We start from the raw sequence: 20873 nt of genomic DNA, 5'->3' as shown, positions 1-20873 counted from the left end.
TTTATACTTTGCTGGCTGGAGTGCAAAGTGATATAATCACTTGGGGAAACTGTTTCTCATGAAGTTAAATATAGACTTTCCTTGTGACCTAGCACTTCTGGGTATTTGCCCAAGAAAAATTAAAACTTAAGTCCTCAAAGATTTGTGCAAAAATGTCCATAGCAGTCTTATTATATGAAAAGTCCAAACTGGAAACAAGGCAAATGTCCATCAAAAAGAGAATGGATAAATTGAGTCATGAGCATACGATGGAACACCACAATGAAAGGAGCTACTTGTGAAGCGGTCACATGGATGAATCTCCTAGGCACAGAGAGTGCATACTGTTTGACTCCATTTATATGAACTTCCAGAACGGGCCAAACTAATTACAAGATGAGAAGTCAGATAGTGTGTACCTCTTAGGGATGGAGGTGAGATATCTTGATGGGGTAGTGTTAACACGGTGTATCCGATAATTGTCAATCATCCAAATGAAACTTGGCATTTTATTGTTTGTGCAAGTAATTATTTTTAATAGTTTCAAATTAAAAAATGTTAATTTGTTCTTTGGACCAAGATCATAGAGCCCTTTGTAAGAATTAAGTCATTTTCTGATTTATAGTCTAAATTATTACTAAAATGTAGCTAGATGCATCCTTATTACTTATCAGTTGCAATTCTAGTCAGTGCCTTATCTCCTCTCAACATCAGACTTCCTGAATTTTGTATTGTGTTTTATTCAGAGTGGGTTGGAATACTTTTTTTTTAATAGTTGAACCACAGATTGGGAGAAATTGGTGGTGGTTCTTGTTGTTGTTATGGAGTTCATTTAAACCAAGCCATGTCCACCAGGCCTCCGATGTTTGTATGATCATCACATTAGAGACCACAGTGATGTTATAAATTAATTGACCAGGACTTTTCCTTTTCTTGAAGGTGTACAAGGGAGAAGAAGCCACATTCCAAATCTCAGGCCTCCAGACCAACACAGACTACAGGTTCCGCGTGTGTGCGTGTCGGCGCTGTTTAGACACCTCTCAGGAGCTAAGCGGAGCTTTCAGCCCCTCTGCGGCTTTTGTATTACAACGAAGCGAGGTCATGCTTCCAGGGGACATGGGGAGCTTAGATGATCCCAAAATGAAGAGCATGATGCCTACTGATGAACAGTTTGCAGCCCTCATTGTGGTTGGCTTTGCAACTTTGTCCATTTTCTTTGCCTTTATATTACAGTACTTCTTAATGAAGTAAACCCCACAAAACTAGAGGTATGAATTTAATTAATGCTACACTTTTTAATACACACATTTATTCAGATACTCCCCTTTTTAAGCCCTTTTGTTCTTTGATTTATATACTTCTCTTGTTTTACAGATTTAGCTAGGAAAAAAATATCAGTGTTTTGGTGCACCTTTTTGAAATGCAAAACTAGGAAGAGATTAAACTGGATTTTTTTTTAAAAAAAAAAAAGAAAAAAAGCAAACCAGATACCAAAAGCTAGCATTCTTTTGTTTTCTTTTAAATTTTCAGATTTGCCTTTATTCTGTTTTCACTGATGTCTTTTGTAAGCCTTTGATTTTTTTTTTTCCCGGTTACAGTTTAGTAATTTATATTCACCAGTCACTTCTTACGTCTTGATCATCTATATCTGTGAACGTGAATCACAGCGTGTGGAGGTGTAAGGCTAGGATTTCAGTGTTGTCGGAGTCTTACCACACAGCAACGACGTCAACATGCAGAAGATGTGTTCACTCAGATAAGGCTGCCCTTAACAAGCATTTTGTCACTCAGTTATTTAACTGTGTTTAGCTCATTTAAATCAAAATGTGTACTTTAATCTAAAATATTTTAATAATCTGTATTTCTTATGATTTTAACACTATGAGCTGCCTGTCTAAGAAATCAAGTAACCAAAATGCACCTATAAATTATGGAGCATTGTAGATTTTACCACGTCGATTCATAGCAGTAACTTTAAGAGGGCATTGTGCAATAGTTAGTTGTTTCCTTGTTCAGCTACTTTAAAAGCTGCTTTAACTTGTTTGTTTGTCTTTGTATATAACTACTTCTAATCACTAGAGTTATTATATTCTGTTATGTTTGACCGGAATTATATGACGAGAACTGGTGACAGTTTAGTGCCTCTGCCCATTGTCCACGATCTACACTAATTGTGAGCAATCTTCTTATACATCAGCTCATTGCTTTTGAAAGATTTGCCTTTAGGCTGTTCTTCGAGGTATCAGTGAAGTGATTGAATTTCAATACCTTAATTCAGTGCCCATAATATTAATCTAACAGCGGATGAAAATTGATAAAACCCAAAAGAGAGTCATCTAAATATGTGGTTCTATTTTTGTGGGGTTGACCTGGCCACGTGTGGAGAGGGAATGGTATTTGGTGGGAAGCACAGGGTGTTTGGGGGTCAAGGAGCCTAGATTCTCTCCCTGGATCTGTCACTAACTTGCTGCGTGACCTGAACACGTCACTTTACCTCTCTGTGCCTCAGTTTTCCCATGCATTAAAAATAAAATAAAATAAATGAAATGGGGATTCTAATGTTTGTAAGTGCTTTGAGATCCTTGATCAACAGGTGCTATTGGAGTGCAAAGTGTTACTCTTGCATGTTTATTTTGAGTCATGAGATAATCAATTTTAACCCAAAGTCATTGGATTATTTATATGAAGTCCATAATGTTCGAGTACCTCAGGGACATTTAAGAGTTGGAGGTGCAAATATATTCCAAAAGGGTGCAACAGACACAGTGTATCCCCCTGCTTCTGTTTTTGTATATTTTTGCTACTTGGTTTTTCTTGATCATAGCTATTTTGTGCTTGGTCTATGTTGTCTTAAGATGCAGTATCCTGTACTAGCTTATAATATTCCCATACCAAAGTCATGGGGAAACCAACATTATTTTGTTTTTGGTTTATTTATACTATATTCTGCATACAGTACTTTAAATGCCAATTACAGTGCAATCTTTATTTATTGTAAAATTTTTTAAATGTACTTATGTACTAATTTTCCCTTGTAGCATGTTATTTTTTTGTGTTTTATACTTTTGTAATTTTAGGTCAGTCTTGTTTCTTGGCAACATCTGTAGTATTATCAATCTTCTGACATTTTCTTGTGTTTTCAAAGATAAGAGCATCTAGTGCATTAAATGCCAAAAAAAAAAAAAAATCCATTAGCGGTGATTGAAACGTTTACATGTACCCAAAAAACCATAATCATCTCTTGAAAGAAAGTGCTAAGATCAATGAATTATTCTGTGTGCCTATTTTGATGTAGTAAGTACTAGAGGCTTCTGTATTTTGTTGTTGACTATAATAATTAGTTTCGATAGCCTTGCAAACTGATGGCATCAAGGTAAATCTATTTTTGCCAAAGTTCTGGCCTTCCAAAACTCGTCCCTTATTTAAGTGTGTGTTATGACCCGCTCTAACATTGCATCTGCATTTTCAGAGACAATTTCATGCAGATGGTTTTGGGAAAAGGCATTTTTTTCAGCAATGAAGATTCAACTGAGTACAAGAACCCTGTTTGCAGGGGGGCAAAAAAAGTCCCTTTTTTTGAAACACTTCAGAACTGCTGCTATAAAGAAATTCTCCGAGTTGGTTGAAATTTTTTAAATGAATAATACTTTAGGCCAAAATTGCTATGAATATTGGATCTTTTTGAGGTTTTCCTACTACTATCTGTTTAACCACCAGAAAGCTGAAGTGTGTGGAACACTAGCTGTTGGCACTTTATTTTATTGCTCTCCATTATTTGGTATTTCTTATAATCCCTTTGGTCAAAAAGTTATTGCTCTATCTGGCACTGTTTTCTATCACAAATATGTATATGTGATATTGATATATAACTATATATATTGCCATTACACATGAACAATAAAATAAAGTGTTATATTAACCTTCTCTCTTTGCCCTTTTGCAATATGTAGGAATGAATGAGTAGCTTTCTGATGCTCTGTATGTCAAACCCACCCCTGGCCCAAGAAATTGCAGTCATGTGAAACAAACTGCCCTTTGTCCTCAAAGAAGTTGTTTAAAAAGGAAACTTTTTTAAAAGATTTTTTTCATATTATCTGCCTTGTTCTTATCAACTTGAAATGTTGGCATTTTCTAACCGTGTTTTGTTGGCTACAGTAATTCAGTATTCCTGTCAAAATTGAAAAGTGCCCTAATTGAATGTGTTTGAATGTTATCCTTGCACAATTCTTTAAATTGAAAGACAAAATGTTTTACCTCACTGTTGGACATACATTCCAAGCTTTTCAACTCTAGGAGAAAAAAAAAAAATAGTCATATGTTTTCCTGTATTGTAAATTTTAGACTATTTCATATACATTGTATTAAAACTGCCATATCGATTTTAATGTATAGATTTTGCAAATACTATGCTATATGTAATACCTAACTGTATCTGTAGTGTATATGTAATATATTTATGCCCAATAAATGTTTTAATTCCTTCTGACTTAAGTAGGGTTTTTCTGCCATGAACAGGATTGCTTTTGTTGTTGTTGTTACTTTTCAGAAACTTAAGCAACATCCCAGAAGTTGCAAATTCAAATGCCTTTGGAGGCCAGGCAGGTGCCATAGTGCAGGCTGTGTGCTGTGCCATCTAAATAGGCAGCTGCAGCCCAGCTCCTGCTGGTCGAGGTCCTGCAGCATTGCCGGCCACAGTCACATATGCTGATGTTTCACAAGAAGGTGACAATCCAGATTTCCCTCTATGGGCCAACTGAAATGTGACTGTGGACCAAAAAGGCCCATGGGCTGCCAGTTTAATTCTTTGTCTGCATATGGATGAGGTACCTTTTTGCCAAACCTTCCATCTATATGCCCAAACTCGGGAGCCCAGGTCTGCCTCTGCTCACCTGGACCCGGCGTGCCCCTCTCCGTGGCGAACTCAGTTTTGGCCTCCCTCTTTCCTCTCTGGGTCTCAGGCAGCAACAACAACAGCAATCAAGCATAGTGATCCTACGATGGCCGTGGTTTCATCATCATGTTTAGATTGTTTTGCTAGGAATTCCTACCATCTCTTTTATTTCCGAGGGGAAAAAAATGTATGGAGAAACTAATTGTTTATAACTCAAAGCGCACTTTCTTATATAAAGGATGATAGACATTCTTATGGGTAAAAATGACAAACTGAACACAGCAAATTTTGCATGCTCCTGACACTCCACTGAAAATAGAGCAAAGAATTTTTTTAAGTCACAACTGCCCTCAACACTGGGAAGAATGAGAGAGAAATGATTAGCACCAGAAGTTTGGAAACCTAACCGAAGAAAGCTGAATTCTGATTTAGCGGGGAAGAAAATGAGCAACAACTCAATTTACATGCAGAATAGCCTGAAGCCTCAAAAACTGATGGAAGCATGTCCTTTTGAAGTGACAGTGAATGGGGAGAGAATAGTATTGGTTGAAAGCTGTTTCAAATGCCATTAGCGGCACAAAATCCATTCCCATGTTTTCTCAGCTGGACACTGCCCCTCCACCTCTGCAGAAGCCTTTAAGTTTATCCTCAGGAGAAGGTGAAATGGAAAGTCCCTGGACTGGGAGGCACAGTCCACAGTTGAGAGTGAAGGTACCATGTCAAAAACGGGATTAACTAAACACAGGCGTGCGGGAGGATGTTAGTCTTGCCTGAAGCGCCTTGTAGGCTGAAAAGTTCTAAAGATCTTCAGTGAAGTGGTTCAGCCCGAGGGCTCTTTGCGGTCCTCAGCTTTGGCTGTGCAGGAATGTCACCCAGGGAGCTTTTCAAAATCCCTATGTCCACAACACACCCTGCATCAATAACATGAGTATTTCTGGAGCATCTGTGTTTTTAAAGCTCCTCAGCTGATTTCATTATACAGCCAAGATTGAGAACCGCTGCCCTAAGGTGAAAATCAGTCAACAATCCTCCATCAGCTTTTCAGTCCTCCAGTTGACCAAGGGTAACCTGACCTCTGATGAAAGCCACCAGCATGAATGGAAAGTTCAAAGCCAACAACGTTGAAGAAGCAGAGGCTAAGGGAGAAGAAGCTTCAGGAAACATGTCTCCGGAGAGATGAGAAGATAAGTCATCTGTAGACTAAGGATAGGATGCTATTGAAAAGGAACACTTGAAGAACATGGAAACGTTCTCGGAAATTAACAACTCAGTAGAAGAGTTGGAAGCTGGAATTAAGAGAATAAACCAAAAAATAGAACAAAAATAATGAAAAGATAAAAGATTAGAGTGAGACCAGGACATTCAATATCCAAGTAATAGGAACTCCAGAAAGCAGGCAAATGTAGGGGAGCAAATCATGAAACACGTGAGTTTCCAGAGTGAAGGCCTGAGGGTGCTCAGCGCAGTGGAAGAAAATAGGACCTCCACCAAGCATGCCTTCTTGAAATTTCAGACGCTAGGACCAAGAGAAGCTCCCAAAAACATAGAAAAAAGAGTAGCTTTATACTGCTCATTAGCAACACTGGAAGCTAGAAATCAGTGGGGCAAGTATATCAAGATTTTTGAAAGAAAAAGATTTCCCACCTGCTTACTCTCAGTCAAGTATAAAGTATCATGGAGACATTTTTAGAAATGCGAGATCTCACAAATATGCCTCCCATGCACCCTTTTTCAGGAGGCTACTAGAGGATGTGCTCTTCCCTATGAGTGAATAAACCAAGAAAGAAGCATCCATGGGATTCCACCTCCATTGCTTTTCACACAGGTCAGAAGTTGGCTCCCTGGCCCTTTACCCCAGAGGATTTATGCAACTTTCACCTTATCCCTTCCCCACCCCTAGTCACCGTGTGCACATAAGCTCACACACACACACTTCTCTAAACACAGGGACTGCACAATGATCCTTTTAAACATTGCTCAGGATATCTGGCCTTGGGCTAATTAAAACTGACAGTTAAGGGGGCCGGCCCTATGGCGTAGTAGTTAAGTTCAGTGCATTCTGCTTTGGTGGCCTGGATTCCTGGATTTGGATCCTTGGCATGGACCTACACCACTCATCAGCCATGCTGTGGCAGTAACCTGCATATAAAGTGGAGAAAGAGTGGCACAGATGTTAGCTCAGGGCTAATCTTCCTCAGCAAAAAAAAAAAAATCTGTGTACAGGTATCCTTTATTCAGCATGGTGACTAAAAGAATTTCCCACCTCCACTGCTAGACTCTAAGTGCCTCAGAAGCTGGGAGGAGGGAATGTATGTCGAGGGCAGCAAGTCTCACTCAACTCTGCAGCATATAGCACATTTTCTGGCTCATAACAGAAGCTAAAAAATGGTTTGTTGAACTGAGTTGACTAATTTGATAGAAAAAGTTCACATAGCAGTGATGTGATCCATAAGACGCTTGCTGCTCCAAACCATAGTCTTTTGCCATGGGTGTTATTTTTGATGCAATATTTTGATTTTTTTTAAGTTGAAGTAATTATTAATTTTAAGTATGGAAATTTCACACAAAATACTGAGATTCCAGATTCTGCTGAGTTTTGAAAGACCTGACAACTTTAGATCTTGCTCTGGAGTGGTGGTAATCAACAGAGGGGCATAGTAGCTGACCTTGTTGGTTGGGGCCTTTGCTCTGCGGTTGACCCCATTTCCCACCAGACGCCTGGCGTGGATAGGGATGATGCTGCCTTGCACTCGGCTCCATCAAAAGTGAATAAACGGGCCAGGACTGAGTAAGGACATCTGTCAATTTGCTTCTCCATAAAAGCAACAGAAGGACTGGCAAAAAATTGCCCAAATAGTTTTGAAAACTTTTTCAGAACTCTGGAAGATAACCAAAGGTGTGTAACGATTTGAACCTTGGTAAGAAGAGCAGGTTCTGTGGTATCTTAACTCAATCTCCCTCCCCTCTCCACAGCTCCACCGTAGCCTTGAAAACTGGCAGCTCTGCAACCACCGGAGGGAGCTTGCTGGGTTTGGAGCAGCTCAAAATGTCTCATGCCCAGAGCTCTCACTATTGGCCCTCTCTCACAGCTCCCGGAAAATCCCCATCTGCAGGAAGTTATGTTGTAATTTGCTTCAGAGCTCGCTCTGTGGGAAAAGCCTTATACCCAGTTCATTTGTTGAAAAATGATCAGTGCAATGGTTTACCCCTGCAGCTACTTGAGGCTGCAGGACCTTTGCATTTGGGGCAAACAAGAGCCTGGCCACAAACTTCAAGATCTGGAGAATAAGATGTCCACAGGGGGCTTTTAAAAGCTTGTAACAGTTCTTGGGGTCTAGAAGGCCATGTGCGTGTGCAGTATTCTCAGGAAAGATCTGAGAAGGCCCCAGTCTCTCACATCTGACTGATCTCGAGGCCTTGTACCTACAGGGAGTGAAGGCTCAGGCAGAACTGTAAACTCCTGATGCATTGATGGTGTACTCCAGCTTACAGAACCACTGGACAACGAGTGGAGGACTTACTGGTTTAAGGCATTTACTGAAATCTGACCAATCATTACCTGACCGTTAAACAGAACAGAAATCCCAGTGGCCAGCTGCAAAGAAAGAAGTCTAGAAGGATGAAGTCTGAATTCATAACTCATCTTACTCTAATAGGGAGTAGGGAGGTGAAGGTCAAAGAGGATTTTAGTCTTTTTTTTTTCTTTTTTTCTTTTGAGGAAGATTAGCCCTGAGCTAATGTCTGCCACCAATTCTCCTGTTTTTGCTGAGGAAGACTGGCCCTCAGCTAATATCCGTGCCCATCTTCCTCTACTTTATAGGTGGGATGCCTACCACAGCATGGCTTGAAGCAGTGCATTGGTCCACACCCAGGATCTGAACTGGCGAACCTCCAGCTGCCAAAGTGGAACATGTGAACTTAACTGCTGTGCCACCGGGCTGGCCCCAAGGATTTTAGTCTTAACTGTAATATTTTAGCCTTTTATGCATTTACATATTGCATAATAAAAATTAGTTTTATGGTAAATAAAACCATATTGAAGAAATAAAATTCCTTCCCTTTTCCTGAGCCAAAGGATAAATAAAGGATGCTTCTTAATTTTTTTCCCTAGGACTGAAGGTACAGATTTTTTTTTCTATCCAAACAAGTAATAAAAGAAACATGTTGAATTCAGATAAACAAAATTTCCTAGAGATATGAGCCATTGAATGCTTATGATTTTCCACTCTTGCATTGTTTCCCAAAGAGAGGAAGTTTACAAGATTACGGTAAGCTGTACATGGTCACCATCTTTTAAATTAGGTAGTTTTAGTCATCTGTACTAGGGAAAATTGCAACTAGCATATCAACGAAAAACAAGATTAAAATGGGTATTTAAGTTTACAAAAGAAATAAAACAAGTAAATGAATAGCGCAGGTGCTATTCAGATATGGCAGGTAGCACAGGGCTGATAAGCAGATTTCTATAGTCAGAACAATGCACCGTGGATGCTGCCTCCTAGAATACAGATGAATCTAGCAACGCTACGCTATGTTTTAATTTAACATCTGCAAATACATGCTTTTTTTCTCCAGGTGAAAAGAGTTCTGTTTTAGAGCAAGAGAAAGAGTGGGAATAAAAATCAGGATCCACACACAACTGGAAATTGAACTGAACCAGAAAGTTTGTAGAGCTGATCCCTACCAGCCTCCACCACCTGTGTTCACCTTCCTGCGTTATGGGGCACATTTCCATGTTAAGGACTTAGGAATATCCATATAAGTGAGAACTGGCTTTTCTAAAGTTAAGGTGTCTTTGCCCAAACCCTGAGGTTCTGTAATGTTATTTTTTGCAGAGCTGAGATAAGATAAAACATTTCGGTTTCGCGGTGGGCAAGTGAGAGAGAACGAAAGTATAACGGGCTTCTGTTTCGTCTGCCGCTCCTGCCTCTGGGCGGTGGACTGGGAGCACCCTCGCTCACCTCCAGCTCCATCCACTTGGTTCTCCATAAGTTGCTGTGTTCTCCCAAGACTCCCTCCCAGACTCAAGTGCATTATTCCAGGGACGGGCTCCCAGCCATTTGGGATTAAGACTCAAATTAGTCTTGCTCTAATGTCTGGAACTGCAAGATGAAAAGCTTGAAAATTTGGGGCAGCTGATTTTCTCAGTGTAGAGAAAGCCAGTGGTCAGTGAGAGGAAACAAGCTGGCAGGAAAAGAAGCAAGAATGCGATACAGGATCCCTAGTGGAGGCCCAGTTTACTCTGTCCTTACGTTCGCTAAGTGAGATCCCTTCCCCTGCTTTCCTCGTTCCCGTTTGTCTTTAAGCTTGTTGGACTTGGGTTCCTGACGCCAGAGACCAGAAGGTTCCCAACTAGGACAGAAAGCACTTAAGACATTTCCTATTGCCAAAGGGACTTACTTAAAATAGAATGTACGAATGTGCAAAATGGGCAACCTCAAAGATTTTTTTGCAGGAATTCATTCAGATTTGGCCTTTTCTATGTTTTTATTTTGCTTCTTACCTTTCAAGCAATATACACTGAACTTAGGAAAGCTTTAGGGTTTTTTTAGTAAAAAAGTGCTGAATTAGAGCACTTGTTAGTGCGCCCTTGCGGCATGTCAAGTCCTTGACGTGCATTATCTCATTTATGCCTCATCACAACCCTTCGAGGAGAGCGCAGCTGTCCCCTTGAAGCACAGGCTGCTTAAGTAACTTGGTCAAGGCATTTAAGTAAGCGTTGGCGGAGGGTCCAGGCCTGGCTCCAATGAATTTACGAGGCTGGTGTACTCTGACCCGGTGCTGTGCTGCCTGCCAAATACCCTTCAGGACCTCTGCTGTTGTGGTTGTATTGAACTGATGTGAACAAGAATGGTACCCACATTGACTTTCTCTCATAAATACTGTGGTGTTAAAATCGGGTGTAAACAAATACTAGAGGGCCAGCAGCTGTAGCTGTGACCTTCAGGCTTGAGTCTCGCCCTTCACTGCCACCCTCTCCCCTCTTGGTAAAAGAAAAGGCACCAGGTTACTCATCCAACAGTCAGATGTTTGACTAAGGGATGATCGTCCCTCTGCAGAACAGACTGAGACTCCCCAGAAGCAAAGAGAGAGAACTCTGGATTCTGAGCCTTGGTTCGTGCCAATGTAAGGCAACTTGACTTACACAATCTAAAGTCCTTAACTTCATGATTCTACCAAGACTGGACTCTTCTGAGATAGGTGGGCTTCTGTCCAAACTACAATTAATTTCCCAGCCAATCCCAGCACTCGTACTACTCAGGGAACACACCACGTTTCTACAAAGCTTGTTTCAGATGCTACCACACAGGGGTTAGGAAATAAAAATGGTATAGAAAAAAGTAAACATGGAACCAAGGGTTCTGAAGGTTCTGAAGACCTTCGTGTTGGAAGGCAAAGGTTAGCTGAGGCATCCCGTTGAGTTCTTGCTAGGTTTCTCCAGAGGAGTTCTGATCTCCAGGAAATGGACCCGTTCACCCATGGGCCTGCCCGTCCTGAGGTCTTCAGCCTTGCAGCAAGGTCAGGCCCTTCAGAACCAAGCCCTGGGATTTTCTTTCCCTCTGTCATCAAAGCACCTTCTAGGCATCTTTCTGGTTTGGTTTATTCAGCTTGCTTAATAAGAAGGGATTTGCGCTCATTCGTTACAGCAGCAATAAAAAATGAATACAGTATTTTTTTAAAAAAAGGATATTTGTGTAACCTTGGGATGGGTGAGGTGGTAAGGGTAAAAAGAAACCTAAAAGCTAGAAAAGAAAAGATTGACACATTTAACTAATTAAAATAGAGAAAATAATTGCAAAACCTCACTGACAAATCTTTAATATGCAAAAACTCCTATATATTAATAAGAACAAAAACAACCCAATTAAAAAAAATAGACAAAGCGAATAAATGGGCATTTTATAGAAGAAATGTAAATTGCAAATATAGGGAACAATGTTCAACCCTGGTACATGTTAGGAAAATTGAGAAATATTTGATCCTTTGGCAAAAATTTAAAAAATAAATATCTCACACTGGAAAAAATATGGGGATATAATGACGTATCTCTCTGGGAAGATGTAAATTGTTACAACATTTTTGGAAAAATCTGGAAATATTTATTAAAATTTAAAATGAACATATGCTTTAACTAAGCAGACATATTTAGAAGTCTAAAGAAATAAAATGAATTTGTATGTAAGTATGTGAAAGGATGTTTATTTCAGCACTGCTTATTACAGGAAAAAAGGCAATTTAAATATTCCTTTATAGAACGATGCATTTATATTATGGACTACCTTAGATCTATTAAAAATGAGTTAAGGGGCCGGCCCGGTGACACAGCGGTTAAGTTTGCTCCCTGCTTCAGCGGCCCAGGGTTTGCCAGTTCAGATCCCAGCCACAGACCTACACACTGCTTATCAAGCCATGCTGTGGCAGGCATCCCACATATCAGGTAGAGGAAGATGGGCATGGATGTTAGCTCAGGGCCAATCTTCCTCAGCAAAAAGAGGAGGATTGGTGGCAGATGTTAGCACTAATCTTCCTCAAAAAAAAATTTTTTTAATGAGTAAAACCACAAGAAAAGATTGATATCCCTTGTAATTATAGATGCAAAAATATTCAACCAAATACTGGCAAAGAGAATCTAGTAACATATAAAAAGAAGGAGAAACCACTGACAAATGGATTTATCCCAGGAATGCAAGGTGGGCTCAATATATGATAATCAACCAATGTAATACACCATATTAATAGAATAAAGGACAAAGCAATATCATCAGCTCAATAAACACATAAAAAGCATTTGACAAGATCTAAGAATCTCTCATGATAAAAACACTCAACAAACTAGGAATAAACAGGAACTTCAACCTAATAAAGAGGATCTCTGAAAAGCCCACAGTAAACTTCATACTTAATGGTGAAAGATTGAAAGCTTGCCCCCTAAAATCAGGAATGTTCATCCTTGCTACTTCTATTCAACACTTGTCCTGAAGGATCTAACTAGGATAATGAGGCAGGAAAAAGAAGTAAAGGGACCCAGATTGCAAAGGAAGAAATAAAATCGTATTTGCAGCTGACGTGATCTTGTATATAGGAAGTCCTAAAGAATCCACAAAAAAAAAGTTAGTGCTAATAAGCCAGTTCAGTAAGGCTGCAGGATATAATTTCGATATACAAAAGTCAATTGTATGTCTACACGCTAGCAATGAACCATACAGAAAATGAAATTAAAAAAACAATTTTATTTGATAGCACCAAAAAGAATAAAATATGGCCACAACTAGAAGGACCCACAACTAAAATATACAACTATGTACTGGGGGGATTTGGGGAGAAAAAGCAGAAAAAAAGGAAAAAAAAAGATTGGCAACAGTTGTTAGCCCAGGTGCCAATCTTTAGGGAAAAAAAAAAAACACTTAGGAATACATTTGATAGAACAGTGCAAGACTTGGACACTGAAAACCACAAAACATTGTTAAAAGAAAGTAAGGACCAAAATAAGTGGAAAGATATCCCACGTTCCTGGGTTGAAAGTCTTAAAATTGTTAAGATGCCAAAACTTCCCAAATTGATCTACAGATTCAACAGATTCAACGCCTATCAAAATTCCACATGCCTTTTTTTTTTTATTAAGAAATTGACAATCTGGGGGCCACCCTGGTGGCACAGCTGTTAAATTCACATGTTCCACTTCGGTGGCCCAGGGTTTGCTGGTTCAGATCCCAGGTGCGGACCTAGCACTGCATGTTAAGCCATGCTGTGGCAGGTGTCCCACATATAAAGTAGAGGAAGATGGGCACGGATGTTAGCTTAGGGCCAGTCTTCCTCAGCAAAAACAGGAGGATTGGCAGCAGATGTTAGCTCAGGGTGAATCTTCCTCCAAAAAAAGAAAAAAAGAAAGAAATTGACAATCTGATTTTAAAATCCATATGGAAGTTCAGGGACACAGATTAGCCAAAACAATCTTAAAAAAGAACAGCAAAGTTGGAGGTCTCACACTTTTAAATTTCAGAAATTATTATAAAGCTACAATATTCAAGATGGTCTGGTGCTGACATAAGGATAAACATGTTGATAAATGGAATAAAATTGAGAATCTAGATGTAAACCCATATAACTATGGTCAATTGATTTTCAACTAGGGTGCCAAGACTATTCAATGGAGAAAGGACAGTCTTTTAACAAATTGTGCTAGAATAAGTGGAAATTCATCTGCAAAAGAATAAACTTGGACCCGTACTTCACGCCATATACAATAATAAACTCAGAGTGAAACAAAGACCTAAATTTAAGAGCGAAATCTATAAAAGTCTAGACATTCTAGAGAAAACATAGGAGTAAGTTTTCACCACCTTGGATTAAGCAACAATTTCTTAGATATGACACAAAAAAACATAGGCTTACATGCACAGAAGATAAATAGGACTTTATCAAAATTTTAAAGCTTTTCTGCTTCAAGCACACTATCAAAAATGTAAAAGGACAACATATAGAAAGGGAGAAAATATTTGCAAATCATATATCAAATCAGGGACTTGTATCCAGAATATGTAAAGAACTATTACAACTCAACAATAAGACAACACAGTTTAAAAAATCAACAAATGATTTGAATAGACTTCTCCAAAGAAAATATTCAAATGGCAAATAAGCACATGAGAAGATGCTTGACATCATTACTTACAGGGAAATGTGAATCAAAACCATAATGAAAGGCTGGTCCTGTGGCCAAGTGGTTAAGTTCACATGCTCAGCTTCAGCGGCCCATGGTTTCATGGGTTCGGATCCTCGGTGCGGATATGGCACCGCTCATCAGGCCATGCTGAGGCAGTGTCCCGCGTAGCACAACCAGACGCACTCACAATTAGAAAGTACAACTATGTACTTGGGGGGCTTTTAGGGGAAGAAGAAGGAAAAACAAAGAAGATTGGTAACAGTTGTTAGCTCAGGTGCCAATCTTTAAAAAAAAAAAATACTATTATGAGATATCACTTTACACCCACCAGGACAGCTATAGTCAAAAAGACAATAACAAATATTGGCAAAGATGTGGAGAAATTGGAACCCTCACACATTGTTGGTGGGAATATATGAGGTGCAGTTGCTTTGGAATATGGTTTGGCAAATTCTCAGAAAGTTAAACATAAAATTACCATATGACCCAGAAATTCCACTCCTAGGTATATACCCAAGAGAAATGATAAAACATGTCTACACAAAACCTGTACACAAATGTTCATAGCAGCATTATTCATAATAGCCAACTTCCATCAACTGCTGAATGGATAGACAAATGTGGCATATCCATATCCATACAGTGAAATATTTACCCCCATTCCCTTGACCCACAATACTCCCTAATGTGAGCGTTTCAGATTTAAAAAAAACAGTTCTTCTAAATATTCGATATGATTCCTCCACTTGAAAGTCAAAGCTCCCACAAGAATGCATTAGCCTTCCTCTCCATTACCTGCTAATGTGGAAAGACAGTGGGCTTGGCAATTGTCACACAAGTCAAGACCCTACTTGGACCACTGTAATTGTTAGCTATGACTGTATAAAAGCCACCTCAAAACTCAGTGGCTTAAAACAGGAAGCCCCAGGAGTCCTTTGCAAGAACAGTTTCTAGAAAGATGAGGCAGGAGACAGATTGCAGGCAGTGAAGAATGAATGGTGGTGAGGACTTGTAGGCAGTGAGGTCTGCGGTGAAGGAAAGGAGAGAATAGTAGCTGGACAGGCAAGGAAAACTGAGAAAAGGATGTGGTTGGTTGTCGCTGTTGATTTAGTAAACTAGGAAAGACTGTGACATTATAGACTCAGGGTATGACGCTAATCTTGAGGAAGTAATGGAAGCTGTAGGAGAAGGTATAAACAGTGTAGCAATGTTCCACAGAACATGGAAAGAATGAGAACTGAGTGCACAACTGAAGGACTTAGCCTTAGAAACCAGAAGAGGTATGTCTTCATCTTGAGACAAAAGGTGAGAAGAAATAGTGGGTGCAGGTGGGGCTAAGTGTGGAAATGGAGGAGACGGTGGCGAGAAAGTTCCTGTTTGAAGAGGCCCCCTTTCTTTCAGTGAGAGAAGGAATGAGTCATCTTCAGCGGGGAAAGGCCTGGGGGCATGGTTTGGAGCTTGGGGAGAGAAGACAGGGTTTAGAATGAAAAAGCTGTCATAAGAAAGGTTGAGCAGCCTTTATGGAGATCCCATCATCAGCAATAAGTAATTTTAATAAGTAATTTTCTTTTCTTTTTTTTTTTTGTTGAATATAAATCATCTTTATTGCTAAAATTTAATTGACAGTGTTAGGGAGAAAGAGTCACTGTTACTACCAAAGATGTGAAAGTTCTCTAGTAAAGACGGGACCCAAGGAGCAGTGTCAAGAAGGTGAGTGACTAGAACTTAATGAAGATGTTGATATTCTCACAGGAGCTCAGACCCCAAGGAAGAGAAAAGAATCTCCTCAAGGATATGCAACAGGGGGGGTTGGAGGCACTTATAATTTGAAATGTGACATGATTCTGTATCCTAATCCTGTAAAGTGGGAGCTAGAATAAGTACCACCGGGTCCAGGACTCTGTTAATAGTGAACATTGATTAAGCACTCCCTGGGTTTTCAGCATGGGGCTAAGCCTCTTGCAAGCATTATTTCTTTTAGTTGTCACAACAGTTATTTATAGGATATTGTTATTTTCCTTTTACAGACAGGGAAACTGAGCTTTAGAGAGGTTTCTTTTTCAAGCCCAATGTGGCAGACTTTGTGTTAGAAAGATGGCTGCAGCCATCCTTCCATCCTCTGCAATGGGGCCTTGCCACTCCCCCGTCAAAGGGCAGCGTCTAATTCCCCTATGGAGAGCCCCTTATGGGGTTGTGACTGCTTCTACCAATAGAGTATGGCTGAAATGACTCTGTGTGACTTCCAAGGCTTTGTTATAAAATGCCATGCATCTTCCACCAGCTTCCATTGGAACACTTGCTCTGGCTGAAAAAAACCCACCACGTAAGAATTTTGCCATCCCAAAGCCTGCCATGCTGGAGTATCACCTGAATGTCGCTGAGCTCCTCGCCGACAGCCAGCATCAGCTGCCATCTGTGTAAGCCGGCCATCTTGGTCTCGTATCTGGTTCAACCTGGTCAAGCTTTCAAATGACCGCAGCCGCAGCCAACACCTAACTTCGACCTTATGAGAGACCCCAAGTAAGAACTGCCTAGCTCAGCCTTTTCTGAAGTTCTGACCCACAAAATAGGTAGAGATGGTTGTTGCTTTACAATGAGTTTTAGGGTAATTTGTTACACAGCAACCAGAATCAGAACAGCCTCACAACAGCACTGAGCAGCAGAGCTAGGATTCAAATGCAAGCTTGTGTATCTTGGATGCCAGCACTTGACCACTTCATTCTCCTCGATGTTCCTCTTTATATATCCCCACATCCAGCATAGTTTCTCCCACAGAGCATATGCTGAACAAATATTTCACCTACCTTTTAGATAGATGCCTTCTCATCTCTGTTTTCTCTTCCACTTCCCAGCAAATCAACATGACCTACTGTGTCATTGTCCAACATTGCTAAAACATAGCAATGGTTATTAAAACTTTTATCACCTTATTGCCAAGTAAATCTTCAATACAGTCAACCAATCACATCCTGTTACTTTTAGGCTTTGGCAAGTCAAAAAGCCTTCATTTTCTAGGCTTTGAGAGAAAGATTATGTCTTCCTTTTATACATATTAATCAGAAATTATCAGAGTCTTCATATTTCTCATCTGGATTTTTGCTAGGCATAGTAAACTTAAGGAGGACAAAAACACAATAGACACTGGGCATAAATGACCTATTATGAGTGAGGGTTCATGAGTTAAATAGAGTTGAAAGTTTAAACTTGTACAGAACCTAGCTCTTAAACTCTTTAGTGCTTCCTTTTCAGTATTACCACCTCTTTAAACAATAAGGCGGGTTTTTTTAAATGATCTATCCATCTTAAAAACACCTGTATCAGCAGACGGCAGAACATACTAGAAATCATGCAGCAAATTAAATGTCAAGCAGGAATGAGTCAATGTGCTCTGTGTTTCATTAGCACCATCCAGTGAAGTCACAAATCCTGCCTGAGTTGAAATCTAAGCCACACCAAGATCATGAAGCCTGTGCTCAGATCTGTTTTCCTCTTGAATTCTAACGGGCTGAGTTGCTACTACTGAACTTAGAAACAGGCTATTCTTGAGTCAACAATGCCGTTGTAAATGTCATTCAATGAGTACCTGTCTCTGTTTATGGGCAGCTTGTCTTCATATCAAAAGAGAGCAGAATCTTATTGCTCAAACACCCCACCCTCCTCATTACGATTTCATTACTAGATTCTTCTCTAATATTCCTGAATAATACCCCTAATCTTGACATGAGCGATGGACCCAATCTTCACAGAGGACACCTTTCACATCACCCAAGGTGGTCATTCTCAGCGGGAGCCTTGCCTGAGGAGTGATGCTGTTTTCTTTCATTCATTAACTACTCCAGAAGTCAGGGTCTGGAGCCCAACACGAGCCACCTGAGACCCAGGCAGTGGCTTTACAGTGTCAGCAGCAGCGCCCGGCTCCTCCTCACCACATTCCCAATTCCTGCTGTTTCTCTTTTTTCTTCTTCTCCAATTTGTTCCTGCTTCCCTGTGCCTCCTAAGATAACAGAAGGTTTGCAAACAGGCTGTTAGAGTAGTGAGGTATTATTGTGAAATAGCAAACATATGTCTTTGGATAACCGTAAGCAGAATAAGTCTCAGGGATCCGTGACACACTATTGCGAGTTTCATATTTCACTATATGATGTTTATTACTTCACCACCTGAAGATCTGGGGACAGAATATCACAAATAATGTGAATGCTTGAGGTTAGTTCTGATTTATCAATTTTATTTATCATAAAGTTAGTCTTGTTTTGCTTCTAATTCTGCAAAGATGTCCTTGGGTCCTGGATATTGGATTTCCTATTTTATTTCAGGAATTCTAGGTTTTAGGTAGAATAGGATGGTGGCTAAGGATCTGGAGTCATGCTGAGGTTTGATTCCTGCTCTGCCCTCAGTGGCTGTTCCTTGGGCAGACTCCTTAAGGCAGATAACTGCTTATCTATCCTGATTCTTCTTCAATAAATTGGAAGTACCAAAAGAGCACCAACTTTGCTCACTGCTGTATCCCTGGTACCTAGGACATTGCCTGGAACGTAATGGGCACATAATAAAATTTACTGAATAAGTAAATGTATGTATGAATATATGAATGTATGAATAATGCTTACCATATGAATTCCTTTCCTTCACTCAGTTATTCACTATGGCAGAAGATATCCTGCTCATCTTTCTGTTTCCCACAGCACCTAACCCAGGGTTTTGGATTGAAGTATCCATCAATATTTTTGAACTTGAGTGCATTTGAACTGAAACACATCACTGCATAATTCAAGCATCTTCTATTCCTTCCTGGTGGACAGCAGATTACAGGGAATCAAGAGAAAAAGATGGCATGGCAGAGTGACATCAACTCTCTCTTCTTGCCTCTGGCTCTTTTCTCCTTGGGCTTTGCCCCTGCAGGGGTAATACCTAGATGTTTTTTTCCTGACTACCCTGCTTAGCCTTCAGAGTCAATAAAACTGATCCCTAGATGATGAACATCTTTCATAACAAATCAGGCACTAGTCTCAGGTTCTAATCCTGATTCCTCTGTAACCAACCCGTATAACTCAGCAAGTCACATCACCTTATAGAGCGGTGCTGGGCTTCACTCCCTGTAAGGAGGAATCCTGCCTCACAGGGTCATTGTGGGACACATGAATGTGCAAGAACTGTGAAAAGGATGACGTGGGTAGCAATGCTCATTTTTTTTAATTAAGACATGAAACTAGAGACTCGTTTTTCTATGAGACGTAGGGCATAATACTCAAGCCATTACAAGCCAGTCAGTCTTTTGTAAGATCGTGCCACACAGACCTCAATAGAGATACTTCTAGTACTATTACACAATTTAAAAATCATGGTTTCTTTAGGATATGTTCCCTTAATCACTCCACAAATATATATGGAGCACTTTCATTGTGTCAAGCACTGTTTTAATTACGGAGGAAAAGTTAGGAAGGAAAACCCCTGATTGTGTGGGTTTACATTCTAGTGGGAGAGCAAGATATGTAAAGAGATAATTACCTCTGAGTGATAAAAACAATGAGAGAAGAATGCTCAGGATGTCTGTACTATAGTAGCCTAGAGAAAGGGCTCCCTCGTGGAGTTGGGGAGATGGTGTCAGTGTTGGAGATTAGGAAGTAATAACTGAGATGCGTCTTAAAGAATAAGCCAACACTCAGCAAACATTGAGTAAATGAATGGTACTTGTGCCATTCTACTTGGTAGTGAAGATGGCAGAGCCCAGAAAGGGAATGAGGAAAGGAGGGAGACAGTTCATAGAGGAATTACCAACATTCAATTTTGAGGATGCCAAATAGGAGGCTGAAGGGGAGAAAAACTGGCAGAATCGAGTAAGAGGTCTTCGGGTCTTGGGAGACTAGATTTGCTTTGTGAGGAGCTCAGACATTATCCTGCTGGAGACGGGGAGTAATGGAAGAAAAGGACTGACCTGGGCATACCTTAGATTAGATGGGTCACTCTGGTTGACACTTTTTCCTTGAAATTATTGAAATGACAACATTGAGATATACAAGTTCGTGCGCCATTCTCAGCCCACTCTCCTTGTTTCTCTGGGCGTGAAGACCCAAAGTTAGTCCACACCAGGGAGTTCTGTTTTAATCTTGGTGTGTTTTCTGTATGGAACGTGGATGGGGCTTTTTTTTCCTATGATTTTTACTATCAGCCTTTCTCCCAGGGTTGCTTTCATGCTGCGAAAGTAGACCTACTGAGTCTGTCACAGCCACGGCTATTCAACTCCATGCAAGATACATTTGCCTGAGCAAAATACATTTGGTGCAAGGTGCAAAGTGTCTCGCTAGATATTGAGAGGACCAGAAAAATAATGTCAGTCCC

The 20873-nt window shown here is 40.1% G+C and overlaps 1 protein-coding gene across 6 annotated transcripts in view; it reads left to right on the top strand.

The window, feature by feature from the left end:
- FNDC3B (fibronectin type III domain containing 3B) overlaps positions 1-4470 on the top strand; it is a 331748-nt gene extending 327278 nt beyond the window's left edge. For 5 of the 6 annotated variants that reach the window (XM_046658126.1, XM_046658125.1, XM_046658127.1 and 2 more), the window contains one exon: positions 919-4470. In XM_046658126.1, the coding sequence (XP_046514082.1) occupies positions 919-1230 (312 nt within the window). In that variant the 3' untranslated portion in view covers positions 1231-4470. The remainder of the gene's footprint in view (positions 1-918) is intronic. The other variant, XM_046658123.1, reaches the window with a different exon arrangement.
- The last annotated feature ends 16403 nt before the right edge of the window (positions 4471-20873 follow it).

The sequence above is a fragment of the Equus quagga genome, chromosome 4 (assembly GCF_021613505.1).
Source record: "Equus quagga isolate Etosha38 chromosome 4, UCLA_HA_Equagga_1.0, whole genome shotgun sequence".
Classification (NCBI taxonomy): domain Eukaryota; kingdom Metazoa; phylum Chordata; class Mammalia; order Perissodactyla; family Equidae; genus Equus; species Equus quagga.
Note: the sequence above shows the minus strand (reverse complement) of the source record. Positions and strands in the feature narration are given on the sequence as shown.